General features: G+C 40.1%; 2 protein-coding genes and 1 pseudogene across 3 annotated transcripts in view; 1 reads left to right on the top strand and 2 right to left on the bottom strand.

Annotated features, from left to right (window-relative positions):
* Positions 1–1,133: 1,133 nt before the first annotated feature.
* On the bottom strand, positions 1,134–2,862 carry LOC141499612 (uncharacterized; annotated as a pseudogene).
* On the bottom strand, positions 1,837–12,703 carry LOC141502018 (zinc finger protein 514-like). Its single transcript, XM_074206549.1, has 4 exons — positions 12,417–12,703; positions 6,894–7,020; positions 6,402–6,497; positions 1,837–3,104 (listed from the first exon to the last, which is right to left on the bottom strand). Exons 2-4 carry the CDS (start codon positions 7,012–7,014, stop codon positions 2,965–2,967), a joined length of 357 nt encoding a protein of 118 aa, XP_074062650.1. The 5' UTR covers positions 7,015–7,020; positions 12,417–12,703; the 3' UTR covers positions 1,837–2,964.
* Positions 12,196–15,129, top strand: part of LOC141502017 (KRAB domain-containing protein 5-like) — a 20,925-nt gene continuing 17,991 nt past the window's right edge. For both annotated transcript variants that reach the window (XM_074206546.1, XM_074206548.1), the window contains exon 1: positions 12,196–12,472. The gene's annotated coding sequence lies outside the window, so the exon portion shown is untranslated. The remainder of the gene's footprint in view (positions 12,473–15,129) is intronic.

Below are 15,129 nucleotides of genomic sequence, written 5' to 3'. Positions count from 1 at the left end.
ATGGTGTTGGAACAAAGACTCAAGCACATTTTTTGTTATGATTATTTGGGGGAGGGTGCAGGGCAAGTAGGGCTAGATGGCCTGCCTGGGGCCACATAGCGGGGTGATCTTTGGGTGTCTGGGGCCGGATTTGGACCCACGTGCTCCTGGATCAAGGGCCAATGCTCTGTCTGCCACCCAGCCACCCCTACTATTATTACTATTCTATTTTATTTTGGGTCTTTTTTTTCCTTTTTTTTTTTTTTTTGGTTTTTGCAGGGCAGTGGGGAACGGGTGGCTTCCATGTCACATGGCTGGGTGATTGTTGGGTTTACGAGGCTGGATGTGGACTCGGGTGCTCATGGCTCCAAGGCTGTTGCTTTGTCCATTGCGCCACCTGGCCATACCTACAATTATTACTATTATTATTTTTTATTTTAATTTTTTTCTCTCCCCTTTACTTTTTTTACCCAAACAAGTCTATCTATATTCATGGGGGAGGAGGGGTATTTTGTTTACTTGTAAACAAGAATATTTTATTAATGTAAAAAAAATTTGTACAAAATGAGAATAAAAAAAATTAAAAAAAAAATTTAGAAATTTTCTCCCCAGAATGATTTCTCTGATGATCAGTAAACCTCTGGTGGTAGGCCTTCCTACATTCATTACATTCATAAGGTTTCTCACTAGAATGAATCCTCTGATATCGAGTAAAATGTCTTCCAATGGAAGGCTTTCCTGCATTCCTTACATAACTTATGGTTTCTCTCTAGTATGAATTCTTTGATTTAGACTAAAATGTATGCTCCATCAAAAGGTCCTTTCATATTTATAATATTCATAAGATTTCTCTCCAGTATTAGTTGTCTGATATTCAGTAAGCACTGACTCTTATGGTAGGCATTCCCAAATTAATTACATACAAAAGATTTCTCACCAGAAGGAATTGTCTGATGCTGAATAAGACATGGCCTCCAGGTAAAGACCTTCCCACAATTATTACATTTATAAGGATTCTCTACAGTATGGATATTCTGATGTTCAGGAAGCACTGTCCTCCAATGAAAATAATTTTCACATTCCTTATGTACCTAAGGTTTTTCTCCAGTATGGATTCTTTTATGATGACTAAATTGTGTGGTCCATCGAAAGGTTCACACACATTTATTACATTCAAAAGGTTTCTCTCCAGTATGAGTTCTCTGATGTTCAGCAAGTGCTGACCTCTGGTAGTAGGCCTTCCCACATTCACTGCATACATAAGGTTTCTCTCCTGTATGAATTGTTTGGTGTAGGGTAAGTGCTATCCTCTGTTGAAAGGCTTTCCCACATTCTTTACATATATAAGGTTTCTCTCCAGTGTATGACGGCTAAGTTGTGTGACCCATCAAAAAGTTCTATCACATTTATTACATTCATAAGGTTTCTCTCCAGTATGAGTTCTCTGATGTTCAGTAAGTGCTAACTTCCTGTGGTAGGCTTTCCCACATTGATTGCATATATATGGTTTCTCTCCACTATGGGTTTTCTGATGTTCAGCAAACACTATCCTCCATCGAAAAGACTTTCCACATTCACTGCATACATAAGGTTTCTCTCCAGTATGAATTCTTTGATGTACAGTAAGGGCTGTTCTCTGTTGGAAGGCCTTCCCACATTCCTTACATATATAAGGCCTCTCTCCAGTGTGAATTCTTTGATGTCGGCTAAGATGTGTTCTCCATCAAAAGATCCTCTCACATTTATCACATTCAAAAGGTTTCTCTTGAGTATGAGTTCTCTGATGTTCAGTAAGTGTTGACTCCTTGTGGTAAGCCTTCCCACATTCACTACATTTATAAGATTTCTCACCAGAATGAATTGTCTAATGGTAAGTAAGACCTGGCTTCGAACAAAAGGCCTTCCCACAGTTCTTACATTTATAAGGTTTCTCCCCAGTATAAGTTCTCTGATGTTCAGTAAGCATGGACCTCTGAGGGTAGGTCTTCCCACAATCATTACGTGCATAAAGTTTCTCATGAGAATGAACCATTTGATGCTGCTGAGTAAGATCTGATTTCCAATGGAAAGCTTTCTTGCACTCCTTACATGCGTAAGGTTTCTCTCCAGTGTGAATTCTTTGATGTTTACTAAGATGTGTTCTCTATCTAAAGGTCCTCCCACATACGTTACATTCATAAGTTTTCTCCCCAGTATAAGCACTCTGATGTTCAATTAGCACAGACTTCTGGTGGTAGGCCTTACCCCATTCATTACATATATAAGGTTTCTCACCAGAATGAACCATCTGATGTCAAGTAAGATTTGATTTCCAATGGAAGGCTTTCTTGCATTCCTTACATTTATAAGATTTATACCCAGTATTAATTTTCTGATGTTTAGTAAGCACTGACTTGTTATGATAGGCCTTCCCATATTCATTACATTCAAAAGATTTCTCTCCAGAGTGAGTTCTCTGATGTTCAATAAGTGCTGACCTCTTGTGATAAGTCTTCTCACATTCATTACATACAAAAGGTTTCTCACCAGAATGAATTGTCTGATGGTAAGACCTGGCCTTGAGTGAAAAGTCTTCCCACATTCCTTACGTATATAAAGTTTCTCACCAGTATAAGTTCTCTGATGTTCATTACAAACATAAGGTTTTTCAACAGAATGAATTGTCTGATACTGAGTAATACTTGACTTCCCATGGAAGGCCTTCCCACATATACTACAGTCATAAGGTTTCTCTCCAGAATAAACTCTCTGATGCTGAGCGAGTTTATTATTTAGACAGAAGGCCTTTCCACTTTCAATACATTCAGAAGGTTTCTCTGCAGTATGAATTTTCTGGTGTTTTTTTAAGTCCTGCCTCCTGGTGGAATACCTTGCCACATTCATCACATACATAAGACTTCTCCCCTGTAAGACTTTTCTGGTTTTGAGTAAGATGTTTGTTCTGACAGAACCCATTCTCACCTTCATCATACACATAAAATTTTTCTATAGCAACTGTTCTTTGATGGTCAATAAGGCTGGTGTACTGAAAAGAGGCTTTTCCACAATGATTGGGTACAAGATATTTCTCTTCTCTGTTCTGCTTCCTCTTGCACTTGACCTCATATTCCTAGCTTGGTCCCAATCTGGAGAAAGAGGGAAAGTCACTTCTATCATTTGTATCCTAGGATGATTCATCTAAAAAACTGCCCATCTCAGAAGGTGACTCCTTGCTTTGGAGCTCTTCTTCTGATCTAAAACACAAAAAATAAGTATTCCCTAGTACCTGTATATTATGGTTAGCTCTATTGTCTGTCATATTCAGAAAGAAAATTACTCAAATATCAAAATACATACCAAATAAGAATCCTACTCTATGAATAGTCATTTCTACTTAACTAATTGCTTTCTCATTGATTCCCTAAACTATCTTCTGAGGCTGGCAGGTCATTCACTTAGTACACTTTTTAGAATTACTACAACAGGAAAAAATGGTGATTTTGGGACTTCAAGAACGAGAGAACCTGGATTAAACTCATTTCCTCTTTACCGTGTTATGTCTAGTAGATCATGGATTTGTCACAGAGAGAGTTTGCCAAGTTTCTGACAAATTCTGGAATGCCTGTAACTAGGCTGACAACATTATCTCAATCAACTAATAAATTAAAAGAATAATTTATGAGAATGAAATATATCTAACAGAATTATGTTTGACTCCTTCAGATTACAAGGGTACAATTATTCAATAAGATTAACTGAAAAAATTATAAAGCATGTATGGGGATAAACTGTATAATTCACATCTCACACTATGTAACATGAAAAGTTGCCAGGTAATTAAAAAAATCAAAATATAAAACAAAAACACATATTGTAAATTGGAATAAAATTATATGTGCATTGCAATTGTGAAGAAACAAAATTGTTAATGTTCCTAAAAACAAAAGAGGCAAAATAGATGTATTTGGTTCTATAAAACTGAAACTATGAAAACTGTTACACTAAAAGGAATAAAGGAACTGGAATATAAAGGAAAGGAAATAGAATCTAAGGATAAATCTGTTCAATAATTCCTTTTATGTATAGTCTGACTTTCAATATTCATAAGAAATTGTTAAACTTTTTAAAATTTATATACCAAAAGAGAAATGGTCCAAAATATACACATTTCTCAGGAACACTAATGATGACCAATATCTATGCAAAAACTGTTCAAATTCTCAATATAATCACAGAAACGTGAATGAAAACAATAGAGATAAGACTTCCTTATACCCATTCAGTTAGCAAAATATATTTTTTTGTAAGTAAAGGATAAAATTAAATGTTGATTGAGTTTTATAAAGACAGAAGTATTGTGACACTACTGGTGGAGCTGGAGTTGTGAAGAGGTTTTTTTGTTTGTTTTGGTTTTTTAGGTAAAAGTTACATCATAAGAGGACAAAAGTGTAAAAACTCTTAATACTCAATGATCCTATTCCCCAAGACCCAATACTAAGGATGTGACAGAAAGGAAAGATGTGTCTCTTTTAGACATATCTTTGAAGAATATTTGGAGAGCAGAAAAGCACCAATGGTAGCATCCAGACCACAAAGGGGGTTGAACTAGGGTTTGGACCTAACTGTCTCATCTAAGAGGGTAATTCTCTTGCCTGGCAAAAATTCCAAATCCAGAAAGTGAGGTTGGAAACAGAACAGAAGAAAACTACTCCTAATAAATGAAGGACCAGAAGTTAAAAGCAGCTGAGTGGTGCCAAAGTGTACAGATCACTAGGCCTGAAGTCAAGTTCATACACAGCCTCAGACACTTTCGAGCTATGTGACTCTGGGCAAGTCACTTAACCTTATTTGCCTCAGTTCTTCATCAATAAAACTAGAGAAGGAAAGGCAAAACCACTTTAGTATCTTTGCCAAGAAAACTCTAAATGGGCTCACAAGGAGTCAAACACAACTGAAATGAACAGCAAACTATGAAAAGCCCATGCCTTGTAAACACAGAAAAGCAGAACTCCATAGTAAGTGCAAGTAGATTCAGAAGAATACTGTCTAAGCCACAAGGAATTTAAAAGGGATTAAAAGAATTGAAACAAGATTTTTAAACAAGGAAATTGAGAATGCTGGAAGAAAAAAATGAAAGCAGAATAAACAGTTCAGAACAGAAGAAAATATGAACCAAATATTAGACTCCTAAAAAAAATAGAATACAACCAACCGAACTCGATGATTCCATGAAACAATAAGTATTAGAACAAAGTATAGAACTGAGAGATTAAAAGAACATATTAGGTTAGGTTAACCTGCAAAACAAGCTAAGGACAGAACATTTAAAAATTCCTAGAATTCTTAAGAAAATCATAACCAAGCCAAAAAACCCTAAAAGCCAAACTTTAAGAAATCATTAAAAAAAAACTGCCCAAAGCTATTAGAACCGTAGTCAAAATGAAAATAAAAGAAGTAACTAGTTACCCATTGAGAGAAGTCCCCAATTGAAAATATCCAACAGTATCATAGACAAAACCGAAAGCTACCAGGTCATAGAAAATATACCAACCACATTCAGAAAGAGTTCAAGAGCAAGGAACTTACATGGACTATGCTGGAATTATTACAGATGAAATGAGATCTTGGGGTATGATAGACCAAAAGGCAAAAGAATAGTCTTACCAACCAAGAATGACATTCTGTATAGCTATATTGCTATAGGCAAAAAAAGAGAAGGGTCTTCTATAGAGGAGATTCTTTTTGTCTATGAATTGAACTAGATGGCTGCTGAAGTTCCAACTCTCATACTGTTACTGTGACCCTTACTAATGGAGAGACTGTTCTAGCAGGAAGCCTCCATTGGGATCCCTCCAAAATGAACTGAAGTATTGCAATAGACACTGAGGCACTGACTGGTGAAAACAGTTTCATCCAAAACAAGGTAATGCAGTAGGGGTTGTGGGGAAGTTAAGTAAGTCACCCAAGAGAAAAAAAAAGTGACAGTAAGAGCCATTCCCAATCACAGGCACATCTTGGTAACATTGGGAATGGATGAAGGTCAGCAAAATCATTGGTTGCAGGAAGTGGGCATAAGAAGGATGTCCGAGAGCCCAGATCTTCTGTGCAGGCTGAGGGATCTTGGAAAGGAAGGGACAGAAAAAAAGATTTAAGAACCAATTTATTGGACGGCTAGGTGGTGCAGTGGATAGAGCACCAGCCCTGGAGTCAGGAGTACCTGAGTTCAAACCCGGCCTCAGACACTTAATAATGACCTAGCTGTGTAGCCTTGGGCAAGCCATTTAACCCCATTGCCTTGCAAAAAAAAAGAACCAATTTATTATGTATCAGACCCTGTTCTAAGAACTTTACAAAGATCATGTCATAAGAATAGTGCTTCCCACCCCTGGATCAGCTCATACATTGCTTGGAAGGACTACTGGACTAGCTATTTGCTTGCTCACCTGAATGGGTGATCTTGGGGATGTCTCCCTCTAGCCTCCAAGGTGCTTCCCCATGCTCCAGCTGATAGATCACATGTGGGATAGAGAATTCAAATACTGCTCCAGAGAAATGGAAGATGCTCAGGTTCAGAATTCAATCTTTGTACTTTCCCTCTTGGGGAAAAATGGACTTGGTATAAAGACCCACTGGAAAATATAGCACGTTACGTCATAAAACAGATTTGGGCCCAGAAAGAAAATGAGGTCATTTCAGCCTGACCCTGTCAAGAGAATGGGAACCTTTCATGTCTCTGGGAATCTTAAATGAGCACTTTGGAGGGGAACCTTAGACCAAAGGGACATGAGAATGGGGGAGATATAACCTTAAGGGCAACACATTCAAACTTGTAAAGACCTTTCATCCAGGGATGAGGGCTCTACCATCTGACCATCAACTGGGCAGTAACTCCTGTGGTCTGTATGCTAAATAATGGCCCAGAGGGTCATCCTTACCAAGGCAGATCAAGTTCCTGTAGTTCTTCAGCATCATGTCCTGGTAGAATTGCTTTTGAGAGGGGCTAAGGCACTTCCATTCCTTCTGGTTGAAATCCACAGACACATCCTTGAATTTCATCAATTCCTGAAATAATAAATATGTGTGGGTAGCCAGGACCCTCAAAATGACCTGAGATTAAAATGGAAGATGTCCAGGGATTTGATGTAGTCCTAGAGTGCTCACAGCCTTCAGAACATTCCTAGACAAGGATTTACTGATCCCTTACAGTGCATCGCAGTGTGAACTGGGTTATGAATTATGTGCCTTGATATAGCAGCTTTCCGAAAAAAACAAAATCAGAAAAACTTTCCTTACAACTACTCTGTGAGATTTTACCCATGATAGACCTTCTAGTCATTCTTCCCAACCCTCACTCCTTTTTTAATATGAAACTGCACTGATCAGATTCCCAAGACTCTAGACCCACACATCTCTTTGGTCTTGGTGCTGCCTTCCAATCCAATCCAGAAGTCTCTCTGGCTGACAATTCACCCCAAATGCCATATCTGATAGCATCAATAGGCAGTTTCCTAATTAGAAATATGGCATCAACACCAGCCACCACACTACAAGAATTCATTTCTAACTTCAGCCTTTGCAACAATCCATCTTCATTCATACCCAAACATTTTTTCTATTTCTTCCTCTTTACAAATCCTTCCAATATTGTCCACCATGCCTGGAATTCTGTCCCTTCACATCTTCTCTCTTGCTTTCCTTGATTCTCTTCAGGTCCCAGCTACAATCCCACCTTGTGAAAGAAGCCTCTTCAATCCTTGTTAGTCCTGGAAACTTTCCTCTAAGAATACCTCTTATTTTATCTATACTCTCAAGAGAGTTAGTACATACATCTTTGCAAGGGAGACCTCCGTGAGCCTGAGAGATCCTTGAAGGCAGGGACTGCCTTGTTTTTGCCTTTCTTCGTCCCAGTGCTTGACAAACAGTCGGCTCCTAATAATCAGTAGCTGATGATTGCAGTCTGATTCAAATCTGCTTACAGCAAGCTCTCAACTGGGTGACTTTAGAACCAAAACTTTAAAAACACAAGAAGGATGTGACCCACAACTATGAAATAGTGATTCAGTATCTCCTTTGGTCTTAGACTGGAGGCAGGGGAGAAAAAGTGAAGATAGAAGTCTGTTGGTTGTTCTGGCTCCAACATTTTCTCCCTCTGTGACCCAAGGCATTTTTTTTCTCCCTGAAGTTCTGTTCCTGATTCTCCAGATGGTCATGACTTGTACTGATCCACTGCTGTGATTCACCCTGGAAATTCTGGATCTAATAAAAACATCTGTAATTGATATCATGTTTCATGTGCAGTTGTCAAAGTGAAGTTAGCACAGAGCAAACTCTGGAACAAACACTGGCCCAAGAAGATAAGGACACTGTGGGTGGAAAAACATCCCCATGGCTCCTCCATCACACAGGAAGGCAGAGTCACTAGAGAGCTTGACTCTTCCCTCAGAGGCCCTGGACTGAGCCACTGGCTCAGCTGCTCTCGCCTGAGTGTCCCCGGACAGGCTTTCCCCTCTTGAAGTCTGTGTGCTTTTCTGGAAATCAAAGGGCTTGGATGAGGGGATCCCTGAGGTCCCCATTTCTTAGACTCACAAAAACATGCCTGCTCTGATGACACTTCAGAAGTGAACAGCCTCCCACTTACCTGGGGGGTCCTGGCTGCCATGAGGACAGGGGCCATTGTCCCTTCTTCAGTGTTCACACCTCTCTGGGAGGGCTAGAGTTCAGGAGCATTGTCAAGGTGCAGAACTAGACACTAGACACATAAGAACATCACTAAGGGCAGTGTGGACCCCAGGGGATTTCAACCACAGTAAGGAGCCCAGAGGCACATCAGGACAACCTGTAATTGGAGAGGGGACATCTAGGTGGCTCCATAGTACAGAACACTGGGTCTGGAGTAAGGAAGACCTGAGGTCAAATCTAGCCTAAGACATTTACTATCTATGTGACCCTGTGCAAGTCACTTGACCCTGCTGACCATAATTTCCTCATCTGTTAAATGAGATGAAGAAGAAAATGGCAAAGCAGGCCAGTATCTTTGTCAAAAAATCCCCCAAAATAGGGCAACAAAGAGTCAGACAGACTGAAAATAATTGAACAATGCTGGGTCAGGAAAGGCATCTCTCTTAGTGGAGGCAACTTCAAGAACAAGGATTCTGAAAGGCAGAGGTGGGCAAGGAGTTCGAGCACAGGAGAAAAGATACAAATGAAAGAGGCAGGAGATGCAGGGTCAAGTGAAGATCATAGACTGGACAAAATCTGAGAATTCTGAGCAGTCAGCCTTGGAAGGAAATTGGCAGTAGACTGTGACAACTAGAAGGCAATGCCCAGGAATGTGTTTGTGAGGAGCCAATTCAGTCTCAGTCTCACTTTCTTTTGGAGTCTCCCACATGCTGCAGGATATCTTACTTTATCCTCTTTGCAACCCTGTGAAGTAGATGCAATTATTACACCCATTTTACAGATGAAGAAACTGAGGTAGGAAGAGATAAAGTGATTATGAAGCCAGAATCAAATTGGCAGCCAGATGGTACAGTGGATAGAGCATCAGACATGGAGTCAGACACTTACTAACTTGGTGTAACCCTGGGCCAATTTCTTTACCTCTGCCTCAGTTTCTGTCACTTTAAAATGAGGATAATAAAAGCACCTACTTCCCAGGGTTGTCCTGAGGATCCAATGAATTAATATTTATTAGGCAATTAGAACAGTGTCTACCACATAGCAAGTCTCATCTAGGTATCAATTATTGTTATCACTCTCATTGTTATCAAATGCCTTCACTGAGGATGAACATGGCCTCAAGGACAGCTACCACACTGATGCAAATTCAACTTGAAAAGGCTGAGGTTGACACTCACTGGCATTACCAGAGCTAGCTCAGTATGTGGGAGACTCCAAAAGAAAGTGAGGGAAATGGGGAGGCTAGGTGGTACAGTGGATAAAGCACCAGCCCTGGAGTCAGGAGTACCTGGGTTCAAATCCGTTCTCAAGCACTTAATAATTACCTAGTTGTGTGGCCTTGGGAAAGCCACTTAACCCCATTTGCCTTGCAAAAACCAAAGAAAAAAAAGTGAGGGAAAAAGTATTAGACTGACCACCAAACTGAAGGTCTACAGAGCCATTGTGTTGCCCTGATTGCTAAATACTTGTGAAACCTGGACATTCTACCAGCCATACCAGGAAACCAAATCACTTCCATTTAAATTTTCTTAGGAAGATTCTGAAGATCAATGGACAAGAGAAGACACCAGATACTGAGGCCCTTCCTGGAGCTAAACTGCCTCACAATCCAACAATACTACAGAGAGGGCAACTATGATGGGTTGGACACACTATGGAAATGCCAGAAGTCTGCTTGCCAAAAAGACTTTTTTATGAAGAATTCAAACAGGGTAAGGACTCATAAGGGGGTCAGAAGAAGCAATACTGAGAGAGCCTGAAGGTCATTCTGAAGAACTTTAGAATTGATTGTACAGCCTGGGAGACACTAACACAGGACTGCCCAGTATGAGTGCCCTCATCAGTGAAGGTGCTGTGCTCTATGAGCATGGCAAAAATTGAAGGAGCTTAAAGGAAATGTGACAGCTGTAAGTTTAGAGTCCCCACCCCAGGTGATCACATGGTCTGTTTGTGCCCACCCTGTGGTAGAGTATTCTGAACTTGTATTGGGCTGATCAGCCACAGTCAGACATACTGTAATCTGCCTCAAACATAGTGATGCCATTTTGGTCTTCTTTGATAAGGACTGAAGTACAATATCAATATTTGTGTAATCACTGTATAGAAGGGGTCCTTGACATCTTTTTGGGCCCCAAGAAACTCCTTAGAAATATAAATTTGGCTAGGTACCTTTGGGTCTGAAAATCTGACAGGACCCAAATGCTTGACTCTGGGGGTCACAGATAGACCATAAATTTGGCTAAGATTTAGAAAGCACCCTTGTTAGCCTAATTATCTTGCTGTATCTGTAAAATTCCTGCTTACTCCCAGGACTGCCTCCCCTTCCCCAGATGTGGCTGGAACCATGAGACAGTAAATTTCACTCCCTCAAACCTGTGGGAAGCCCATGAATATATGACTCCCTCCATCTCAGGAAACAAGTTCAGACATAACACAAAGACCTTTACCCTTTTCCCACTCTGTCCAGCCCTATCTATACTGAGCCATATGCTAACTGCTGCCTTTGCTTCTGTATCCTGCTTGCTCTCAGTACCCTGCCCCTGAAAAAAAAACCACTATAAAAACCCTATCCCTTGAACACTCAGGTACTGTCTGATTTGGGTACTCTTCATCCCAAGGCAGTCCCTGGGAAATAAAGATCTCCAAACTGATCCAATTCTGGTCTCAGTCTCACTCTTTGGGTTCAGCAGGACAAGAATCAACCAATTATTGTAAAGCGTTTAGCACAATGTCTGGGACACAGTAGATGCTTAATACTTATAATCTATTATAATAATTATAACTATATAACAATTGGTTATTATACACATCTGTGTATATATATATATATATATATATATACCATATAATTATATATCAAATAATTGTGATGATGATGATGATGATGACTGTAAAGGTCTTTAGTGATGTTTTGACCTTCCTTATCAAAGAAGACCATGCCACTGGGGAGGTGATGCCATGACAACAATTACAAGAATTGGACTGGAGTGAGGAGAGTCTGGGCTGAGTCACCAGTCTCACTATCTTCTCTGGGGTCATTAGTGGTCAGATATGAATCAGGACAAGTGGAGATGGCTCTGGATGCGAAACTATCTGGGTGAAGTGACCTGCTCAAGGTCACACAGCTAGTGAGTATCATGTGTCTGACACCAAGACCAGTGCTCTATCCACTGCACCACCCAGCTGCCAGGTCTTAAATAGCCCCTGGCACACACAACCTGCTTAATACAGGTTGGTTGTCATAAAACTCAAAATAGTCAAACTGATAACTATAATTATTACTACAAAGCACTTAACAGAGGGCCTGTATACAACAGGTGCTTAATACATGTCAACTGTCATAAACTAAAAATACTATAATAACCAATTACTACCAAGCACTTATGCGATACACGTCAGCTAAAGAGTGACAATAATTATCACTACAAAACACTTGGCCAAGTGCCTGCACACAGCAGGTGCTTAACACATGTCTGCTGTCATAAAACAAAATTAGTCGTAATAACTGATATTACTCCATAGCCCTTAACACAGGGCCTGCATACAGTAGGTGCCTAATACACGTTAGCTACAACAGTAGTTGCTATTAATACTAATACAGTCCATACTACAAATAATAAAATAATAACGGGGCGTCCCGACCGAGTCCAGTCCCCAAAATTCCATCAGCCCTCCCCACGGGGCATCCCTTCCTGGAGCAGAACTCGAACTCAGGGCGCTGAAGGGAAGCCCGGCCCGAGCACCGGAGACCCCCTCGCCACGGCCCCGTCCAGACTGACCTCGTTCGCTCGCGCCTCGGCTCTGGGGCCCGGAGCAGCCTCCCCAAAACAACCAGGTAAGGGCACATTTCCGGGGAGGCGGGCACTTCCGGCACAGGAACTTCTGGGACAGCAAAGATTTTCCTCGGCCGCAAGGCCTTCTGGGGGGAGTAGTTCGGAACCAGCGGGCCCTTGTGCGCATGGTCGGTCCAGCCTCGGGGGCCTTCTCCTTGTCGCCCCTCCTCCCTTCCCGAGCAGCTGTGCTTGCCTTCCCAAGTCAGGCCCCAGGCCTGCCTCCTCCACGAAGCCTCTCCTGATGGCACTCTTAGAGGGCCCTCCCTAACGTGGCCTCATCATCGGGGAAGGACTTGATGTACTGGCGAGAGTACTGTGATCCCGGGCAGCTAGGTGGGGCAGTGGATAGAGCATGAGCCCTTGGAGTCAAGAGGACCTGGGTTCAAATCCACCCTCAGACACTTCATAATGACCTGGCTGTGTGGCCCTTGGGCAAGCCACTTAACCCCACTGACTTGCAAAAGAGCTAAAAAAAAAAATGAGGAATGTGATCCTGTGACTCCTCAGTACCTGAGCTCTTTCATACTGTTTGCTTACATTTTTTTTTTCCATTTAATTTGGAAACTCTTGATCTTGGCTTTAATGCTCCTGCAAGTCTAACTTGGGGGTTCCTTTCAAGTGATGCCTGGTGGATTTTGTCTGTTTTCATTTTGTCTGCTTTTTAAAAGATCTAGGAAAGTTCCCTTCATCATTTCTTTAAATATGACATCTAGGTTTTGGAATGCTGATGATTTACATGAATTTATTTTCTATCTTGAAACTATTCAAAATTTATTATTTCTTTTTAAAAAATTTTTATTGATGGTTGCTATTTTTATAGCACTATGTAAGTCCAAGTATCCTTCCCTCTTTCCCTATCAGAAAGCCTTCTCATATGGCAAATAGGATTTTGGGGGGGGAATGACAACACAACTGAAAGATAAAAATGAAAACATGTGCCATATGTGACACTATGGACTTCCCCACAAAAGGTATTCTTATATCCTTTCTTGATCTTTATAATTTTGTTACATTCACTTTTTTTTTAGGTTTTTTGCAAGGCAGTGGGGTAAAGTGGCTTGCCCAAGGCCACACAGCTAGGTCATTATCAAGCATCTGAGGCCGGAATGGAACTCAGATACTCCTGACCCCAGGGCTGGTGCTCTATCCACTGCTCCACCTAACCACCCCTACATTCACTTTTGACTTAGTATTTTTCTGTTTATATTATTATAGTTCTGCATTTGTTTTCTTGACTCTTCTTATTTCACTCTGCTGCAATTCATATAGATCTTGTTTTTCCATATTCTTCATTTATATAATGTCATACAGTGTAATAATAGTCTGTTATCTTCATGTACCACAATTTGTTTAGCTATTCCCCAATTGATGACCATCTATTTCACTTCCAATTCTTAGCTATCACAAAAAAAAAAACTGCTATAAATATTTTGGAGTATATGGGGACTTTTCCTTGGGCTATAGGACCACTAATAGAGTCTTTGATGGATAGGGTATGGACATTTTAGTCACCTTATTTGCATAATTTCAAATTGTTTTCCAAAATGGTTGTACCATCTCACAGCTCTGCCAATAGTGTTTTAGTGTACCTGTCCCTCTACAATCTCTCCAACAATGACTTGCCCCCTTTTTTAAAAAATCATTTTGCCAGTTTACAAAATGTGAGTTCAAATTGTCATTTTTATCATTTTGGCTAGGCCTACTCATGAGTAATTAATATTACTCCAATTATTTAACTGTCTGTGTGAAAAACATTTTGTAATTGTGTTCATTTAGTTACTTTGTGTTGGCAAGTATTCCATAGTTTCTTGTAATTTTAAATGAAATTTTACCCTCTTCCTATAGGTTTTTGTGGGTGATATAAAGAAATGCTGATAATTTATTTGTGTTTATTTTATATCCTGAAACTTTGCTGATGTTCCTAATTGTTTCATTTAGTTATTAATGGACTCTCTAGTGTTTTTTAAGTAAGCCATCATTTCATTTGGAAAAATTATAATTTTATCTCTGAAGTACCACCTCATACCTCTCAGATTTTCCAATATGACTAAGAAAGGAAAATGATCAATGTTGGAAGGGATGTGGGAAATCTGGGACACTAATGCATTGTTGGTGGAGCTGTGAATTGATCCAGCCTTTCTGGAGACCAATTTGGAATTATGCCCAAAGGGCAATGAAACTGTGCATGCCCCTTTGATCTAGCAATACCACTACTGGGTCTATATCCTGAAAAGATCATGAAAAGGGGGGGAAAATCCCACATGTACAAAAATATTCATAGCAGCTCTTTTTGTAGTGACAAAGAATTGGAAATCGAAGGGATGCCCATCCATTGAGGAATGGCTGAACAGAGTGTGCTATATGTATATGATAGAACACTATTGTTCTATGAAAAAATCATGAGGGATGGGATTTCAGGAAAGACTCACATGAATCGATGCCGAGTGAAATGAACAGAACTAGAAGAACAAAAACATTGGGTCATGAACATTCATGATGGATGTGTTCATTTTAGCAGCACAAATAATCAAAGACAATTCTAAAATAGTCCAGAGAAGAAACTGTGGAGTTTGAATGAAGACCAAAGCTTATTATTTTCAATTTTTAAAACTTGTCTCATGTATTATCTCTTTTTTACTTCGCTAATGTTTTCTTCTTC

This window comes from Macrotis lagotis, chromosome X (genome assembly GCF_037893015.1).
Source record: "Macrotis lagotis isolate mMagLag1 chromosome X, bilby.v1.9.chrom.fasta, whole genome shotgun sequence".
NCBI lineage: Eukaryota > Metazoa > Chordata > Mammalia > Peramelemorphia > Peramelidae > Macrotis > Macrotis lagotis.
Note: the sequence above shows the minus strand (reverse complement) of the source record. Positions and strands in the feature narration are given on the sequence as shown.